Below are 16,160 nucleotides of genomic sequence, written 5' to 3'. Positions count from 1 at the left end.
AATAATAATAATAACATTTTGTGGAGGTGTTTGCATACTTGACTTTAGAAAGATTGGGCAATGAAAAATGGGTTAACTAGTATTATCCCCCACTAGATGAGCTTATTAGGATTTCCCCATACTAGATGGAGAAATTAGGGTCTTCTCCCTAAATACACACACAAAATTTGGATTGACCATGTTTCTTTTTGTGGGTATTGGGAAGAGACCCAAAAAAAAAGTCAACTTGAGTTGACTTTTGTGTGTGTGTGTGTGTATTTGCAAGCAAATAACCAAGCTAACCAAGCTAGTCAAGTTTCTGACTTTAACATGACTTTTTCTACAATTGGGATTGTTGAACAGTTAAATTTCTAGCTCTATTTCTTCTTTATAGGCAAGTTGTAATTGGGTGGTTTTACACTTTTACTTGTCGTGCATGACGTGTCTACGGTGGATTCGGCTTCATTTGTATGAAATGCAAATCCAAGTATTTTTTGCTCTTCGAACAATATTTTGGTAGGGAAAAAATTGTAATAGGTCCGCCCATCTTTTTCTTACAAAGTCAAATAATCTGTTTTTCTCTGGTTAACATACTTTTAGTGAAAAATCTTCATGACATCTTGGAAGCATACGAAAGATTTTTCACATTAAATTTTGATAAAAAGACCTTGTAAATTGCAAACTCTTTTTTTTTTAACTGTCTGGAAGACTGAGGTTATGGGAAAAGTACCCGTGCACTAAAAGTCTACCACGCTGAAATTAGCATAGAAGACTCTTTTTTGAGAGTGGAAAATGTATACCGGTGTCAACATTCTCAAGTCAGATAAGCTAATTAGCAGCTTAAATACCAAAGGAAACTGAAGAAGAGGCTTGGGTTGAACGCACATAAGGCTAATGGAGAAACAGCAGTGTCTAGGGGGGGTAGTAGATACCAAGTATGCTGCTCCGATGCCAGTTATAGGTTTATACATCTCAACAGCCACTTTGGTATTATTACTGTTAATGATCTGTGATGTGTTTCATGGATATCGTCGAAAAAAACCATGGTTGCCTTGTGAATTTTTTTCACTCAATTCTTTGACACTGTCTCTTCTTGCAATATCAACAAAACTCCCATTTGATCTCACTACCCCAATGCCTAGTCCTCAGGATCAGCTATCTAAACTTTGTGGTACTACTTTTATATGCATATCAATGGGATTTTTCTTGCCTTCCGTCTTAGATATGGAAGGTTCTGAATTGTTTGTTAATATGGCCTCCTTGACTATTCTTGTACTTACTGTTATTGTTAATACTTGCATACAAATGGCTACGGGCTTGATCTTTTCTGTTTTCTTCATAGAACATATCATCATTTTAATTTTAATGTGTCTAATACTCATCATAATGTGGTATTTTACCCTCTACTCTAGTTTTTTAGCCAACTCAATCAGACTCAGAGGAAATTGGGGAAAAGGATATGATGAAGGACTGAGTTATAGAGGACGACTTGAGCTAATCTATGAAAATGTTGCCACGTATAACTATCAAGTAAGAGTCTGCTCGATTGCCCACTGTCCTGCTGTAGGCTTGCTTTGCACAATTTCCCCGCTGGTTTTCCTAGAAGTTGCTTTTCGGATATTTTTTCTTAAGCACTTGAGGTTTTGCGAAGGAGTTTCAGATTATAAATGGTCAGTTTTGATTGTCGTGGTGTCACAAATTATCACCCTAGTGTTGGGTACATTGGCCATCACTTTTAGGTGGTTTTTCGTCGCAAGCCAAATGAACCACTACAAACCTGAACCTGAAGAAAATATATCATGGAACAAATGGAGTTGCAACCAATTTAAGGCCTTCGAGGTGTTTTCCAAATTGCTATTAAATTGGAAAATGTACTCTGGTATCATGAAAAAATGCCTAGTAGAAGATACTGTCATTCGAGTATTGTTTGCAACAGCAATAGGTCTCACCTGGACGAATAAAGTAGTTATATTTTTAACTTGGGCAATGGGGAAACTTATTTCCAAAAGAAATGGCACTGATTATCTTGGTGAGAATGCTACTGCAGATTTGACTAGTTGGAGCAAAAAATGCCGGGAGGATGAACCACGTCGCCTCATCCATCTCCTATCCAGAAGTCATCCATCTCAAGAATCACGTTCTATCGAAGGAACTAACAATTGTCTCTTACTTGTAATTCTTGTAAGACTGTCAGATATTTTGTTACCATTGGAATTTAGCAGACCCTTAGTCGAAGCTTTAGATGAAGCTTTTAGTATCATTTATTTTGTCGACAAGAGATTGGATTCCATGGGTTGTTCTAATATGTTCAAAAGAAGACTAGCAAAGAATTTGTGGATGACTAGGGACATCAGTAATCATTGGTTTCAAAAGACAGTAGTCAACCCTGTGCAATTGAAGTATCCCCAAGTTAAGAATATTTCTTTCAATACTGCGGAGTCTCATTCGCAATTTGTCCCAAATCATCCACTACAGGTTATTAAAGAGATCGGACAGTTATTGAATTGTCCTCTTTTTTTCGATTCAGATGAACGTCTAATCATAAAAGATTTTATTGAAGATGGAAGGCATGGAACATTCAAAGAGTTGTATGAACGAATGGAGCAACTATTTGTGGACAAGGTGTCTCTCTTTCTGACTGAACTCCCAAGTGTGGCACTAGAGTATGTTTTCCAAAGCCCTGCCAGGAAACTAGACAAGAGAATGAGAATTGCCTTACAGTTCATGTACAAATTTGAGCAGTTACAGTTACAAGTCCAGTGGTTATCAGTTGGAAGTAATAATGTCGCAGGCAAGAGATCAGCGGATGGAATTGAACCCATGGATGGCAACAATGCTGCCGTTTGCGCTCCTTCTGGCACTGCAGATGTCAATACACATGTTCTTCATGTAGCTATTGGTGATGAAATTATTGAAGTTCATGAATAAACAAAAAACATTCCTAAAATGATAAAATGCGTCTTTATCGTCTTATCTCATTCTATGGTCTCTTCTTTGGTGCCAAAGATGTGTCGCTATACACAAAATGCTAATGTCAAATTTTCCTTCAGTTTGATTGAACCTCTCTGTGTGGAAAATAATCATGATGAGGATCAAACGGCATGTTTAATATTCTCTTTGCCATAAAGCTATGAGCATCTAATGACTATATTTATGAAAAGAGAAGATGTTGATCTTGACGAAGTTCAAAGTGCACTTCTTTCTTATGAGTTGATGAAGAAGACACGTGTAGATAATAACATTGATGCAGGACAGGGGCTAGTGGCAAGAGGAAGGTCGCATAAAAATGCTTCTACAAGCAATGAGAAGTTTAGGTCCAAGTCAAAGAAGCCTTTGACATATGTGAAGTGCTACAATTGCGATGAAAATGGACATTACGCTATAGATGGGCAATGGGCCGGGTCGGGTGATAACCCGTAAAAATAGTAGAACACTAATATATTAATGTTAACAACACTAATACGTAATCCTACCGTTCTTACGTTTAAATCAATTCTTCTTACTCTCAAAACATAATCATGCAATATAATGAGTAAGGATTAAAAAAAATCTTAACTCTCTGTGACTTAAATCGAATTCAACTAATCAAACTCAAAAGGAACAATGGTGAGAGTAATGATTTGATGTGAAATTTCTATACTACCATTGCCAACACAAGAACAATAATAACAATAAGACATAATTAAATTAAACTGAAATTAAAACTAATTTAGAACTAAGATTGTGAATAACTAATTATGAATTTAAGACAACTAAATCTAAATAAGAATTTAAGCAATAATCTAAATTGAAATGAAGAACTAATACTTTATTCTAAAAACTAAAATATGATTCTAAACTAACTAATTGAATGAATGTAAAAAAACAGATCTAGATCTAAAAACTAATCTAGATCTATCTTTTTCTAACCCTAAACTCCATTAACATTAGCTTCCTAACCTAACTACCATTAACAAAGAGTCAAGCTTTTGTTTTTATACTTTCAGATTCAAAAATCGTGCATGGGATTGGAGCCATGTTTTGGGTCGAAAAATCGGCCCAAAACCCAATTTCTTTAGTCCAAAATGGGCTCTTCAAATTGCAGTTGGCTTCGATAGATGTTTCGTCCACTTTTGCTCCTCTGATTGGGCCAAGACTTAGACCATTGGAAAGCTTTTTCCAAGCCGGTCGTTTTGACATAAGATACTCCCAATTCGGAGTCCGAGTCCAAAGATACTGACTTCGAAGTTCTCGGCTAACTTGTGCACTATTTACGCCCATGTTGACTTTTCAACTTTTGACCGGCTTTACAAAGGCTTTGTCTCCTTGAATCTTGGCCTTTATTCACATAACTCCTTAGCAACCCGACCTTTACTCCTTTATCTCGCTAAAGTGGCACATTTCTCGCACATAATAGACTTTGAAGCCCGAAAATGCATAAAAACACGTGTCGATATTAACTCTTAATTATTACTCACATAATTGGTCTAAAAGTATGATTGTTAAGGGGTTAAAACTACAGTTTTGGGCTCTTATCATCGGGCTAGCCCGGTGCTAAATATTTAAAAGCCCTTTAGATATTAAGGTTGGGTCGGGCCGGGCCGGGCCAGGTCACAAGTCTAAATCTCAAGCCCTGACCCTACCCTAATCCCTCTTTAATGGCTTTAGGGCGGGGTTTTAGGGCCGGGCCTATATATTTTCTTCGTTTTACAAATGCCATTTTTCAGTTTTGTTTTTTGGTTTTACGTATTTACAAATGTCTGCTCTGTATTTCGCTTTAATGGTATGGACGGAAACCTTTAGTTCTAGACTTGGCTTGGATGTGAATAAAAATATAATTTATAAGAAGTAAGTGGGAAAATAAATTGAGAATAATAAGTTCTAGACTTTGATTTGATGATCAAAGGAATAAAGTCTTATTTTTTTATTAGGCTAGTGCTCATTGTTCTTCATGGCTGCTAGATAAGTTGACAAGTTTTTGTTATATAAGACAAGTTATTGGAAGTACCCTTGGGTGTAAGTGATAAATTACAAATGACAATGTTATTTTAATTTAAAATTAACAAAGAGTTGGACAATTATGGTACGTGTATTTATAATGAAAATGTGAAACTATAACTAGGGCTTGGTTAGGGCTGAATTAGGATAAGGCCTATGTTTCAGAACCTTAGCCCTAGCCCTGCCCTAAACTCTGTGAGGGCTTTAGTCGTGAGGGCTTTATGTATAGGGCTTAGGGTCGGGTCGGTCAGGGTCGGATTAGGGTTGTTAGGGCCAAATTCCCACCCCTACATTACGCAAGTAATTGTCCTCACCCGAAGAAAGAGAACAAGAGATATGGTAAGAAGAAAGATAAGGCAAAAATTGAAGCAAGTTATGCTTCAGGCTCTGAAGGGGACGAGTTGAGTCTCTGTGTGTCCATACAAGACTATATGACCGAAAGGTAGATTCTTGATTTTGGATGTTCTTACCATATGTGCCCGAATAGAAAGTGGTTTACTTCTTATGAGAGTATTAATGCAAATCTTATATTTAATATTTAGTGCTAGGGCGTCGCGAAAGATCATGCATAGGTAGTAAAAAAAATATAGACGTGAAAAATGACAACATAACACATGTATTGTAGTAATAAAAACGTCAACTAAAGGCTAGTGAAGGTTTATAAATCCAACGACATCAAGGCAACCCACAAATTCGTCATAAAGAATTCTAAAGGGAGAAAGAAAAAGCATTCATAATAAATAAAGTTAAACACCTAATATTTACAAATTAAATAACACCAAAAATGAAAGTTTGCAGTTGGCTTGGCATAGTGGTAGACCAAAGTAAGCCATGGTTGTATAAGAGTTTAAAATGAGATCCTCGTATGCCTAAGGCATTGAGGTCTAGTCGTATGCCAAAGGCAATGAGGTTTGGTTGTATTTGAAAAAATACTCGTAATTAATTAGTAGAAATAACTACAAGTATAAATAAGCTAAACCAATGAATGAGTTTTACTTCCCGTCCGTTGGAAATGGAAACATTTCAGTTAGTAGCTACGCAACGTTTCTTATTATGATTGCTTGAAATATAAAACAATAACATTAGTAAAAAAAACATCTTACAGCAATGAAGAAAACATAGAGCAATACCACTTGAGTTGATTATTATAATTTCAATATGAGTATATACAATAAGATAATCATAACACATATGACAAATAATGTGATCACTAATAACTTCAGAAAAATAAAATTGTAATTAGAAGTATTTCAAGAAGAAATAAGCTTATTAGCCAATGATTGAGTCCATCCATTGGGCTTTAAATAATATATAAGGTAATAGCTCAACTAAACAATGTTTCTAACTATGGTTACTACATTCAGAAGCAGAATAATATCACATTGATTTTGTTCCTTGCATGATGTCATAGCAAAACCAATTGTTAACCACTTATAATGAGAGTACTTCACCTGACTACCGCCATTTACGTAAGTTTGCAATTGCCTCCTATTTGTTGACAAGATAGATGTTACGAGATCTGCCACCACCACCTTCCAACCGGGTCGCATAATAAGCATGTGTATGTAAGATTGAACAAGGTGTGACTTACGCTTAATGACTAAAATGGCATAATTAAAACTCACAATACCTTAGAAGTAGATCTTGAATGAACAGCTCTAGAATAAGGAGTTGGACGGAAACTTTGAACCCCAACTCTGCCTCTATCTGTTAGTGTTAAATAAGAATTACTTTGTTGAACCGTAGCATTAGGCAAACATAATGACGACTTTGGGGTAAGTTCCAGAATAGATGTCTTCGATAGAAAAGCAAGTAGGGGAGTTGATTTCTCTTTACTCTAGGAAGCAACGCCTACCTCTGATGTTCAAGTACCCATGTAAGCTCTTGCAATATCTATTGGTGAAGCACAAACTAGATCTAGTGGCTACAAAATCAGGAAAAACAAAATAATGAGAACTCGTGCTTCTAAGTATCAGGTCTGACATGTATGAACAGACAGGGCAAGTGGGCATGCACAAAAAGCGCCTAGGTATAGAATAGTGTACCAAGAGTGATGTATTAGTTACAGTTGGTTGAGGAAAAAGCATTGGAATTTCTCCTGTAACTCTATTTAAGTAGACTACTTTCTTTTCATCATCAAGTATATTTATATTTTTCTGGCTCAATGAAGCATCAATAGCTTCTGCACCTCTGGTCGTCTCCGAGTTTCTAATCGCACATTCATCGGCATCAGACTGAACAACAATCCTTGACTTTAATATCTCAGTCAAGCGTTTAAGGTCATCTGAGTATGAAATCTTAAGAACGTCATAGACAGAAGTGTTTAATAAAAAAGAAACACATAATGACGCAGTAATACTTGCCTAGAGAGTGATTGCCTTTCAACATTTGCTGGATTTCAAAAATCCCAGTAGCATCAGTTGGCCTGTGTAAGGTGTTTCCAGCAAGCACATCAATATCCAAAGATATTTCATAAACCATCGATAAATTTTAGTTCTAAATTTGTGCTGCAACGATTCATCAAAGACCTTAACCCATAATAAAATCCCCATTACTGCAACATTTTATCAAACACTTTATAGATCGACGATAAACCGAAAAGACAGAGATTAGTTGCTACTTGGTCATTGCTACCTGCTTCAAGAAAGCACCATCCAACCAACACACTCGTTCAATCAAACAGTTTAAGGCAAGCAACTTAGAGAACATAAAATCAAATTTGCAGATCGGTACAACTAAAATAAATCACTAGAAAACAACAAAGAAGAACAGAGAGAAACCCCATTCTAAGTGTCCAACCCTAGTTAATTTAATTGCCAAGAAGCCTCATGAGGTTTCCTCCAAAGAGCAAATAAGCGTTAATTTTGAAGTAAAATTCATAAATTTAAGAGCGAGATAGACTTATAATCACAATTAAAAAAAAACAAAACAAATAAGAATTTGGAAACAAGAAATGCTTACCAGATGAAGTGAATTAAAACACCTAACGAGAAGCTCACAAATTGAACAAGCTCACATGGTCGTCAATATTGTTAGGGTTCTAAAAAGAAGGGTAGAAGTTGGAGAGCAAATAACGCGACACAGTTTTGAGTGAGTTCGTGGAGTCCTTTTTCTTGAGAGAGTGTGGGTTTTTGGAGTAAAATTTCAAAGGCCACAGTACTACGGTAGATAAGATTTTTTCACCCCAAAATAAAAAGGTTATAAACCAATCGTTTGAGGGAAACAAATGGGTAATCAGAGGGTTAAAAACATGAATAATTGGAACCGTGGCATATGGCAAACTAGATCCCACGGTTTACATGAAACTGTGGCATACACTAATAAACAAATAACTATATAAATTTCTACCGTGGTATAAACATTGTCGCCACTGTTTTTGGTAGAACAGTGGTATAAAACTTCTCCCCTACCGTGGCAAATGTGCCATTCTGTAGTAGTGATGGTGGTTCCGTTTTGATGAGTAATGACGTTGCTTATAAGACGATAGGAATTGGAACTATACGGGTCAAGATGCATGATGGTGTAGTGAGGACTTTAACCAATGTGAGCATGTTCCTGAACTAAATTAAAGAAAAACCTTATTTCTCTTGGTACCTTGGATTCCAAAGGCCACAAGTTTGTGGGGGAAGGTGGAGTCCTAAAGATTGTCAATGACTCTTTAATTAGTTGTTATGAAGGGTCAAAGACATGGAACCTTGTATATTTTGATAGGTAGTACGGTGATAGGCGATGTAGCAGTGGTTGCATGTAGTGATGATTCTGAGTGCACTAAGATGTGGCATATGCGACTAGGGCATATGAGTGAAAAGGGTTTGTCTGAGTTGTGTGTTTGTGGTTCTTGAAGGACTTGAAGAAGCCAAGTATGGGGTTCTGTGAGCATTGCGTATATAGGAAGCAATGCAGAGTCAAATTCAAGTCAAGCAAGCACATGACAACATGCATCCTTGACTATGTGCATACGGATGTTTTGGGACCCTCCAGAGTGGCTTCTAAAGGAGGTAACCGCTATTATGTCTCATTCATTGATGATCATACTCACTATGTATGGGTGTATATGATGAAAACGAAAGATGAAGTATTTGAGACATTTAAGAAGTGGAAGGCAAGGGTTGAGAATCGCACAGATAGGAAGGTCAAGACACTAAGGTCTGACAATGGTACTAAGTATATATATACCTATGGGCATTTCCAAGAGTTTTGTGCGCAACAGGGAATTATCAGACACTGGACAGTCAGGGGCACGCCTCAGCAGAATGGAATGGCAGAGAGGATGAATAGAACTTTGCTTGAAAGAGCAAGATGTTTGCCAGTCTAAGCAAAGAGTATTGGGAAGATACAGTGTCCATGGCGTGTTACCTGTATAATAGGTCACCAGTTCCGGTTAGTTAAGAATATTTAGTAGTCTCTAAAAAAAATTAGGATTTAATACTTCAATTTGACCAAAATAGGAAACTGACACATGTTCACCCAATTTTACAAGAAGTAGACGAAAATATCCTCATATTGCAAACAACCAAAACCAACTAGCTACTCAAAATGTAGTGGTTCTACATAACTAAAAAGGAAACCTTTTGAGATAAGAACAGTTGCTAAATTTAAACAACTAAATTCTCAAACTAAAATTAAGCTTGTAAAGGAATCAAAAATGAGAAAAATGAGGAAGACGTCAATTCCGAAACGTGATCAAAGGTATGTAATAAATTTCTTTTTAGTGTTAACAAAGATTAATATTATTAGATATAGAAATTCATTAACTATTGAATTCAACGCCCTTAGAATAGCATCTTGCTTCCATTTAACTCTCTTTTATTTCCACAATCATTATTCAACATTTTAAAATGTGAAATCCCTAAGCTTGTATTGGCTATACTCCAAATTTAGAAATACAAATTCATTTGTTGTTATACATTTTAAAATGCAATTCATTTCTTATTTCATTTTAGCAGTGACTCTGATTTTGAAGATGATCCAAAGTTCAAAAGAAGATTCAAATACCAGTTGAAGAAGATGCAGAAAGTAGCTCATTTGGGGAATATGGATGCACCCTCAAGGGACTGTATGACCTAATCAATGAAGTTCGGAAGAAAACAATAAGCACCACCTGAGCTTATTTTGAGATACATGCACCTTTTGGGAGTTTCTTCATACTATTCTACGAAATGAAAACCCATACCCCCCGACAGTAGTCCCTAATCATTGAACCCGTAACTCCTTGAAACTATACCGTAAACCCCTAGACACTACACCCTAATCCTTAATCATATCCTTGAACCCCTTGACACTGAACCTTAAACCCAAATACACTAAATCTGAAACCCCTAAACCGTAAACCATCAACTCATCTAGTGATTGAAAGTCGAACATAAAGGTCGAGATGTAATATTGCTTTCTTATTCTTGTCATATAATATGAATACATATAGTTGTCAATTTAAAAATCTAAATTATATTCAAATGCCAAATTCACTCTTCTTGTGAATCAAAGCAACAATAGTATACATACTGTGTGGTTGGCTGGTTGCCAAGTCCTTGGAAATTCTAATATCATCTGGTAATATATGTAGATTTTAGTTGTAAATTACCAGTGTTTCTATCGTATTTAGTAACCCCTCTTAAAAACATGGAAAATGAACCAAATCGTGAGGCTGTAAACCCAAATACTCCAATCAGAGAGCTTGAAGATGATGAATGTGAAAAAATTGAGAGTGAACTGGTAAGGAAGTATGGAATTGGATCACTCGAGAAGTTGGTCCAAAGGAGAATGGTGCGGATACATCAAGACCTTTTAGCTGAGAGAGAGGAACAAGACTCTCTCCCCACGAAAGAGACTAATGCTCAAACTGAAGGAATAAAACTGACACTGAACAACAAAGAATATGTGGTGGCTGCTACTCTAGGTGAAGTGTCGGGCAACGAGGAAAGCCTAGAACCAAATACAAATCGAGCCCAAATCAAAGAACCAAGAGCTGAACCAGAGAAGCAAAACGACAACCACAACAACCCGAGTACTGGAAAGGACAACCCGAGCACATGGGCATCCCTGATCGGGAAAACGTCTGTTGGTCAGGAAGAACTGGAATACATACCACCAACTTTGGTGAATGGTAAGTCAGTGGTACATGTAAAAACTGCTGACTTTGTTCAAGTTCACAAGAAATACGAGAATCTAGTTGTTGGCTGCTTTGTTGGGAAAAGACTTGGCTACAACTATGTGAAAGACATTGTGTCTAGAACATGGAAAAACATGAGCTTTACCATGAAAACCTATGGGGAAAATATGTTTACCTTTCAGTTTAACAAAGAAGAAGACAGAGCGGCTGTTCTGGACATTGGGTCATTTCACATAGCAAGTCAGTTGTTTGTGGTGAGACCATGGAAACTCTTTGTTGAAGAAGAAACAAGGGAACTGAGAACGATCCCTATATGGATTATACTAAAGAAATTCCCCATGGAAATGTGGAACAAGAAGGGCTTCAGTCAAGTGGCGAGTGCAGTGGGCAAGCCCTTATTCACTGACAAGTTAACTGAAACAATGTCAAGAACATCTTTTGCAAGGGTCTGTGTAGAGATTGACGCAAAATGTACTTACCCAAAAGAGGTCACTGTGGTGCTTGATCAGAAGAGGGCATTCAATATTCCAGTTGAGTACAATTGGAAGCCTATAAGGTGTGGTACCTGTGCAGTGTTTGGACACTCGGAGCAAAAATGCCCTAAGTGCATAAGGGAGGCAAATGATAAGGAAAAAAATAAGCAGGGACTCTGGTTACAGAAAGCAGCGGAAGGAACAGAAAAGAACACAGATACAGAGGTACAAGAAGGCCAGGCTGTGGCTAGAGAGGAGAGGTGGGAATCACCTAAAAAGAAACATACATTCAGGCAGAGAGGCGCAAGCTCAGCAGAAGCGACCAAGGTGACTGGTAAAGAGACAGGCAGTGAACAAGGTGGGACTACAACTGGGAATACAACTGGTACAGGGGATGACACACAGAGAAAAAGTACTGGGGAAGTAAGCTTGCCAACGGAAACCAACAACAAGAAGCAAACCACTATGGTTTCACAGAATACACCAAAACAAGATGACCAGAACAATGGAACCAGTCAGCAGCATGGACAACAAGTTCAACATGGGAAGAGTTCTGGAACACGCAATACAACCAAAAAAGGCAAAGAAGTGGCTAGAACTAGCCACCAAAAACCAAACCCAAAGACTTAAATGATTAATACAAACTTGTTGAATGTGAGGGCTTTAATAAAGCCTTTAAGCAAGTTGAAGTGAAAGAACTGGTTAGGAAGTATGATATTAGCTTAATGGGTATTGTTGAAACTAGAGTAAAGGAAAGTAACATACGTGCCAAGTAATCGCGGTAAGTTGTTGCACAGGGTGGAAGATGGTGAGCAATTATGAATACAGTGATTTGGGCAAAATTTGGATCTGCTGGGATCCAAATGTATGTGATGTGATTGTACTCAAGACAGAGTTACAAGTTATAACAGTAGAGGTTAGTACAAATGGGGGAGAGAACTTCATCATGTCATGTATATATGGTAGTACTGATTACTTAGAGAGGAAAAACCTATGGCACAGTTTAGTGGACCTGTCATGCACCATACAGAAGCCATGGATCACTCTGGGGGACTTTAATTCTTTCATGAGTACTCAAGAAAAGGTGGGAGGGCGACCAGTAAGACATCAACAGCTTGTGGACCTAGCTAACTGTGTATCGATGGCAGGGCTTGTTGATATGAGATACAAGGGGAATTATCTCACATGGAGCAATAAGCAGGAAAACAGGATAAGTTGTAAGCTCGATAGAGTCATGATAAACTCAGACTAGATTGGACAGTTTATGGATTATGAAGTGGAGTTTTTGAATGCAGGTGCAATCTCAGACCATACACCTATGGTGATCTACTCCTCAACACAGAGAAATCAATCCAGAAAAGCTTTTAGGTTTTTTAACTTTTGGGCAAGAGAACAAGGGTTCTTTGATATTGTAGAGGAGGCATGGAAGAGCCAAGTTGTTGGAAACCCTATGTATATGTTTATGAAGAAATTGAAAATCACAAAAGCAGCTCTAATTCAGTGGAACAAACAGAGGATTGGAAATGTGAATGTAAGAGTGCATGAGAAGAGGAAGGCAATGGATACAGTACAAACAAACCTCCAGATAGACCCATTGAATGCAGAACTGATTGTACAAGAAAGAGCAGCCATCCGAGAGTTTGTACAGGCCTCAGTGGCAGAAGAAGAACTGGTGAGGCAAAAATCTAGAGACCAGGAAATTACTCAAGGCGACAAGAATAATCGAAGTATTTCTTCAAATCTGTCCAGGCTAGAAGAATAATGAACAAAATCACTTGTTTGACAGATGACAATGGAAATACAATCCAAGATATAAGTGAGATTGGTGCTGAGTGTGTGGAATACTACAAGCAGCTATACAGTCCAAATCTGATGCAAGATATAGACTTTGGTTTATTTGATTGCATGGCCCCAAAGCAAAGGATCTCTGAAGATATGGCAAATGAGATGCAAGGGGAGGTCACAAGAAATGAAATAATAGAAGCTCTATCAAACATAGGCAGTGACAAGGCACCTGGAAGTGATGGGTTCTCCTCTTTATTTTTCAAAGTCACTTGGAGAATAATTGGAGATGATCTCATTAAAGCAATAAGAAACTTTTTCAATTCAAGCTGCATGCTCAGGGAGGTAAACACTACATGTATCACTCTAGTACCTAAACTGCTCAGTCCTACATCGTTAGGAGACTATAGACCAATTGCATGCTGTGGAGTGGTATACAAAGTGATATCGAAGATTCTTACAAGTCGATTGAAGAAAGTGGTGCCTATGGCAGTTGCAAATAACCAGTCGGCCTTTATTGAGGGAAGAAGCATCCAAGATAACATAGTATTGTCACAGGAGCTGCTACATAACTACCATAGAGATGTGGGGCCTCCGAGAAGTGCAGTAAAAATTGACCTAAAGAAGGCCTACTGACTGCGCGGCGGTGGGAATCACCGTGTTTGTTCCGGAGAGACCGGTGTGCCCGAAGTTCATTAACTGGGTTAGAAAGTGTGTAGAGACACCTACATATTCCATTATGTTGAATGGGACACCCCATGGTTTCTTTCAAGGAAGAAGAGGGATTAGGCAAGGCGATCCCATATCCCCGTATCTGTTTGTGATGGTGATGGACCTCTTTGCTGAATTAATGCGTCATAGTGTTAATACTGGACAATACAAACTCCACCAAAAGTGCAGTAACCCTGTTATCACCCACCTATCCTTTGCTGACGACTTGATTGCTTTTATGGGAGGGGATGTTGGAACAGCAAAAACTTTGAAGAACAACCTAAGCTCTTTTACAGGATGTACTGGGTTAGAAGCCAACCTAAACAAGAGTACCATCTTCTTCTCTGGTGTTGATCAAGGTACATGTGGTGACATTGCTAGGGTGTTGGGTTTTCGATAGAGAGAGTCACCAAAAATATCTCGGATTACCACTCATCACAACAAGACTTAAGGCTTCTGATTGTATGCCTCTAATTACCAAGGTTACAAACCGAGTACAAAATTGGAAGGGGAGACTGCTTACATATGGTGGGAGGTTACAGTTAGTGAGAGATGTACTCAATCAATTAAGTATGTACTGGTTTGCTGTGTTTATAATTCCTACAAGTACTATAAAAGAAATTAATAGGATATGTAGGAATTTCCTCTGGGGTGGGCCTGACTGTGACCAATCTCATGCACTTATAAGTTGGGATGCAGTATGCACTTCTTATAGTGAAGGAGGCTTGGGCTTGAGAGAACTGGATAAAGTTAACACAGCTGCTATCATGAGGCAAATATGGAAGCTGTTGAACAAGAAAGATACCTTATGGGTAGAGTGGGTCCACAAGCATCTGATTAAAGAGAAGAACTTCTGGCAACTGAAAGTACCACATGATTGCTCCTGGAACTGGAGGAATTTACTGAACACAAGGAAAGAAGCCTCAGACATTGTCATGCACCAAATCGGGAATGGGAAAAATACTAGTTTTTGGCTCGATCCATGGCATCCTGCAGGAATATTGAAACGGTATTTCCCTCAAGCACTCATACATGACTCGACATGCCGAATGAACTCCACCCGGTCGGTTCGATTCAAGATGGCAAGTGGAACATCCCCCATCGATTAGAAGACATCTACCGATATCGCATCGCATATGGAGGAAATAGTGGATATAGTGGGAGGAGAAGATGAACGGTATGGACCGCTTCAAGAAAGGGAGACTACAAATGAAGGACACATATGAGAATATAAAAAGCTCGAAACAAAAGATAAACCGGTACCACCGGTGTGGTTTACTAACAAGATACCAAGACATGCCTTCATCACTTGGTTAGCATTAAAGGGTGGTCTAAAACAACGAAAGCAAACCGGGAGGGCAGAAAAATAGTAACCACGATCTCTCGTGGTGCTATCTTTGAGGGCACAAGGAAACAGAGGATCACCTGTTTTTGAATGTAACTTTGCGCTAAAGACATATGGGCTAAATCTGTTAAGGTATGCACGCTATAACGCATAAATCCATATAGCAACCGCAACCGGAAATAGCATGGGTAGTACAAAAAGTGGCGCGTGAAAGGGTGGGAAACAGGATGCTATCAAACTCTGGCTTGAATGGGTTTGTGTATTGGGTGTGGTTGGAGAGAAATTCAAGAATTTTTTAAGAACAAACACAACAACGCGACTACATTATTCAACGAAGTACTACAAGATGTAAAGACAAAGCTTCACTCTCGAGCACGAAGATGGAACAAGGAGCGAAACTACAAGACTTTGTGTCAAGATGGAATGTCAATGTTGAGGTGATAATAAGAGAAACTAAGATATGTAAGTGGGAAATAAAGGGGAAGAGGGGTGTTCATTCTAAACACCGATGGAACACTTCAAGGGGGAGGAAGGAGGATGGGTGGTCACGCCATAAGGGATGACAAATTAAGGCGATAATAGCGGCGGCACATGGAAAGTCTCACTACCACAGTATTGCTATGATCGAACTGCAGGCAGGAACAAGGTATGAAACTAGCACAGAAACATAATGTGACACGGCTAGCAGCACAAACAGACTCCAGCAATGTGGTATCCTTCATGCAGAGTGGAGGGAAGCACCCATGGGTAGCAAACAAGACCATGAGAAGCATTGAAGGAATGA

General features: G+C 38.3%; 2 protein-coding genes across 4 annotated transcripts; both read left to right on the top strand.

Annotated features, from left to right (window-relative positions):
- The first annotated feature begins 626 nt into the window (after positions 1-626).
- LOC147484710 (uncharacterized) lies at positions 627-2,934 on the top strand. 3 transcript variants are annotated; one of them, XR_015206841.1, is made up of 2 exons: positions 627-2,160; positions 2,507-2,934. XR_015206841.1 is itself a non-coding variant. In XM_086581334.1 (2 exons), exons 1-2 carry the CDS (start codon positions 874-876, stop codon positions 2,905-2,907), a joined length of 678 nt encoding a protein of 225 aa, XP_086437460.1. In that variant the 5' UTR covers positions 680-873; the 3' UTR covers positions 2,908-2,934. The 3 variants fall into 3 exon arrangements, 2 of the variants coding, with proteins under 2 accessions (XP_086437460.1, XP_086437461.1); XM_086581334.1 differs by having other exon boundaries at positions 680-1,150; XM_086581335.1 differs by having other exon boundaries at positions 682-940.
- Positions 2,935-12,343: 9,409 nt separating this feature from the next.
- On the top strand, positions 12,344-13,300 carry LOC147484709 (uncharacterized). Its single transcript, XM_086579799.1, has 2 exons — positions 12,344-12,755; positions 12,834-13,300. The coding sequence occupies exons 1-2, from the start codon at positions 12,344-12,346 to the stop codon at positions 13,298-13,300; spliced, it is 879 nt and encodes a 292-aa protein (XP_086435925.1).
- The last annotated feature ends 2,860 nt before the right edge of the window (positions 13,301-16,160 follow it).

This window comes from Coptis chinensis, chromosome 8 (genome assembly GCF_015680905.1).
Source record: "Coptis chinensis isolate HL-2020 chromosome 8, ASM1568090v1, whole genome shotgun sequence".
NCBI lineage: Eukaryota > Viridiplantae > Streptophyta > Magnoliopsida > Ranunculales > Ranunculaceae > Coptis > Coptis chinensis.
This window is presented reverse-complemented; position numbering and strand designations above follow the sequence as displayed.

Bases quoted from the DNA above. Each gene is read 5' to 3' on its own strand.
- LOC147484710 (XM_086581334.1), top strand. From the start codon at position 874: ATGGAGAAACAGCAGTGTCTAGGGGGGGTAGTAGATACCAAGTATGCT. The intron at 1,151-2,506 runs GTACTACTTTTA...TTTTCGATTCAG, and splicing joins TCAGCTATCTAAACTTTGTG to ATGAACGTCTAATCATAAAA.
- LOC147484709 (XM_086579799.1), top strand. From the start codon at position 12,344: ATGGTGAGCAATTATGAATACAGTGATTTGGGCAAAATTTGGATCTGC. The intron at 12,756-12,833 runs GTAAGCTCGATA...TTTTGAATGCAG, and splicing joins GCAGGAAAACAGGATAAGTT to GTGCAATCTCAGACCATACA.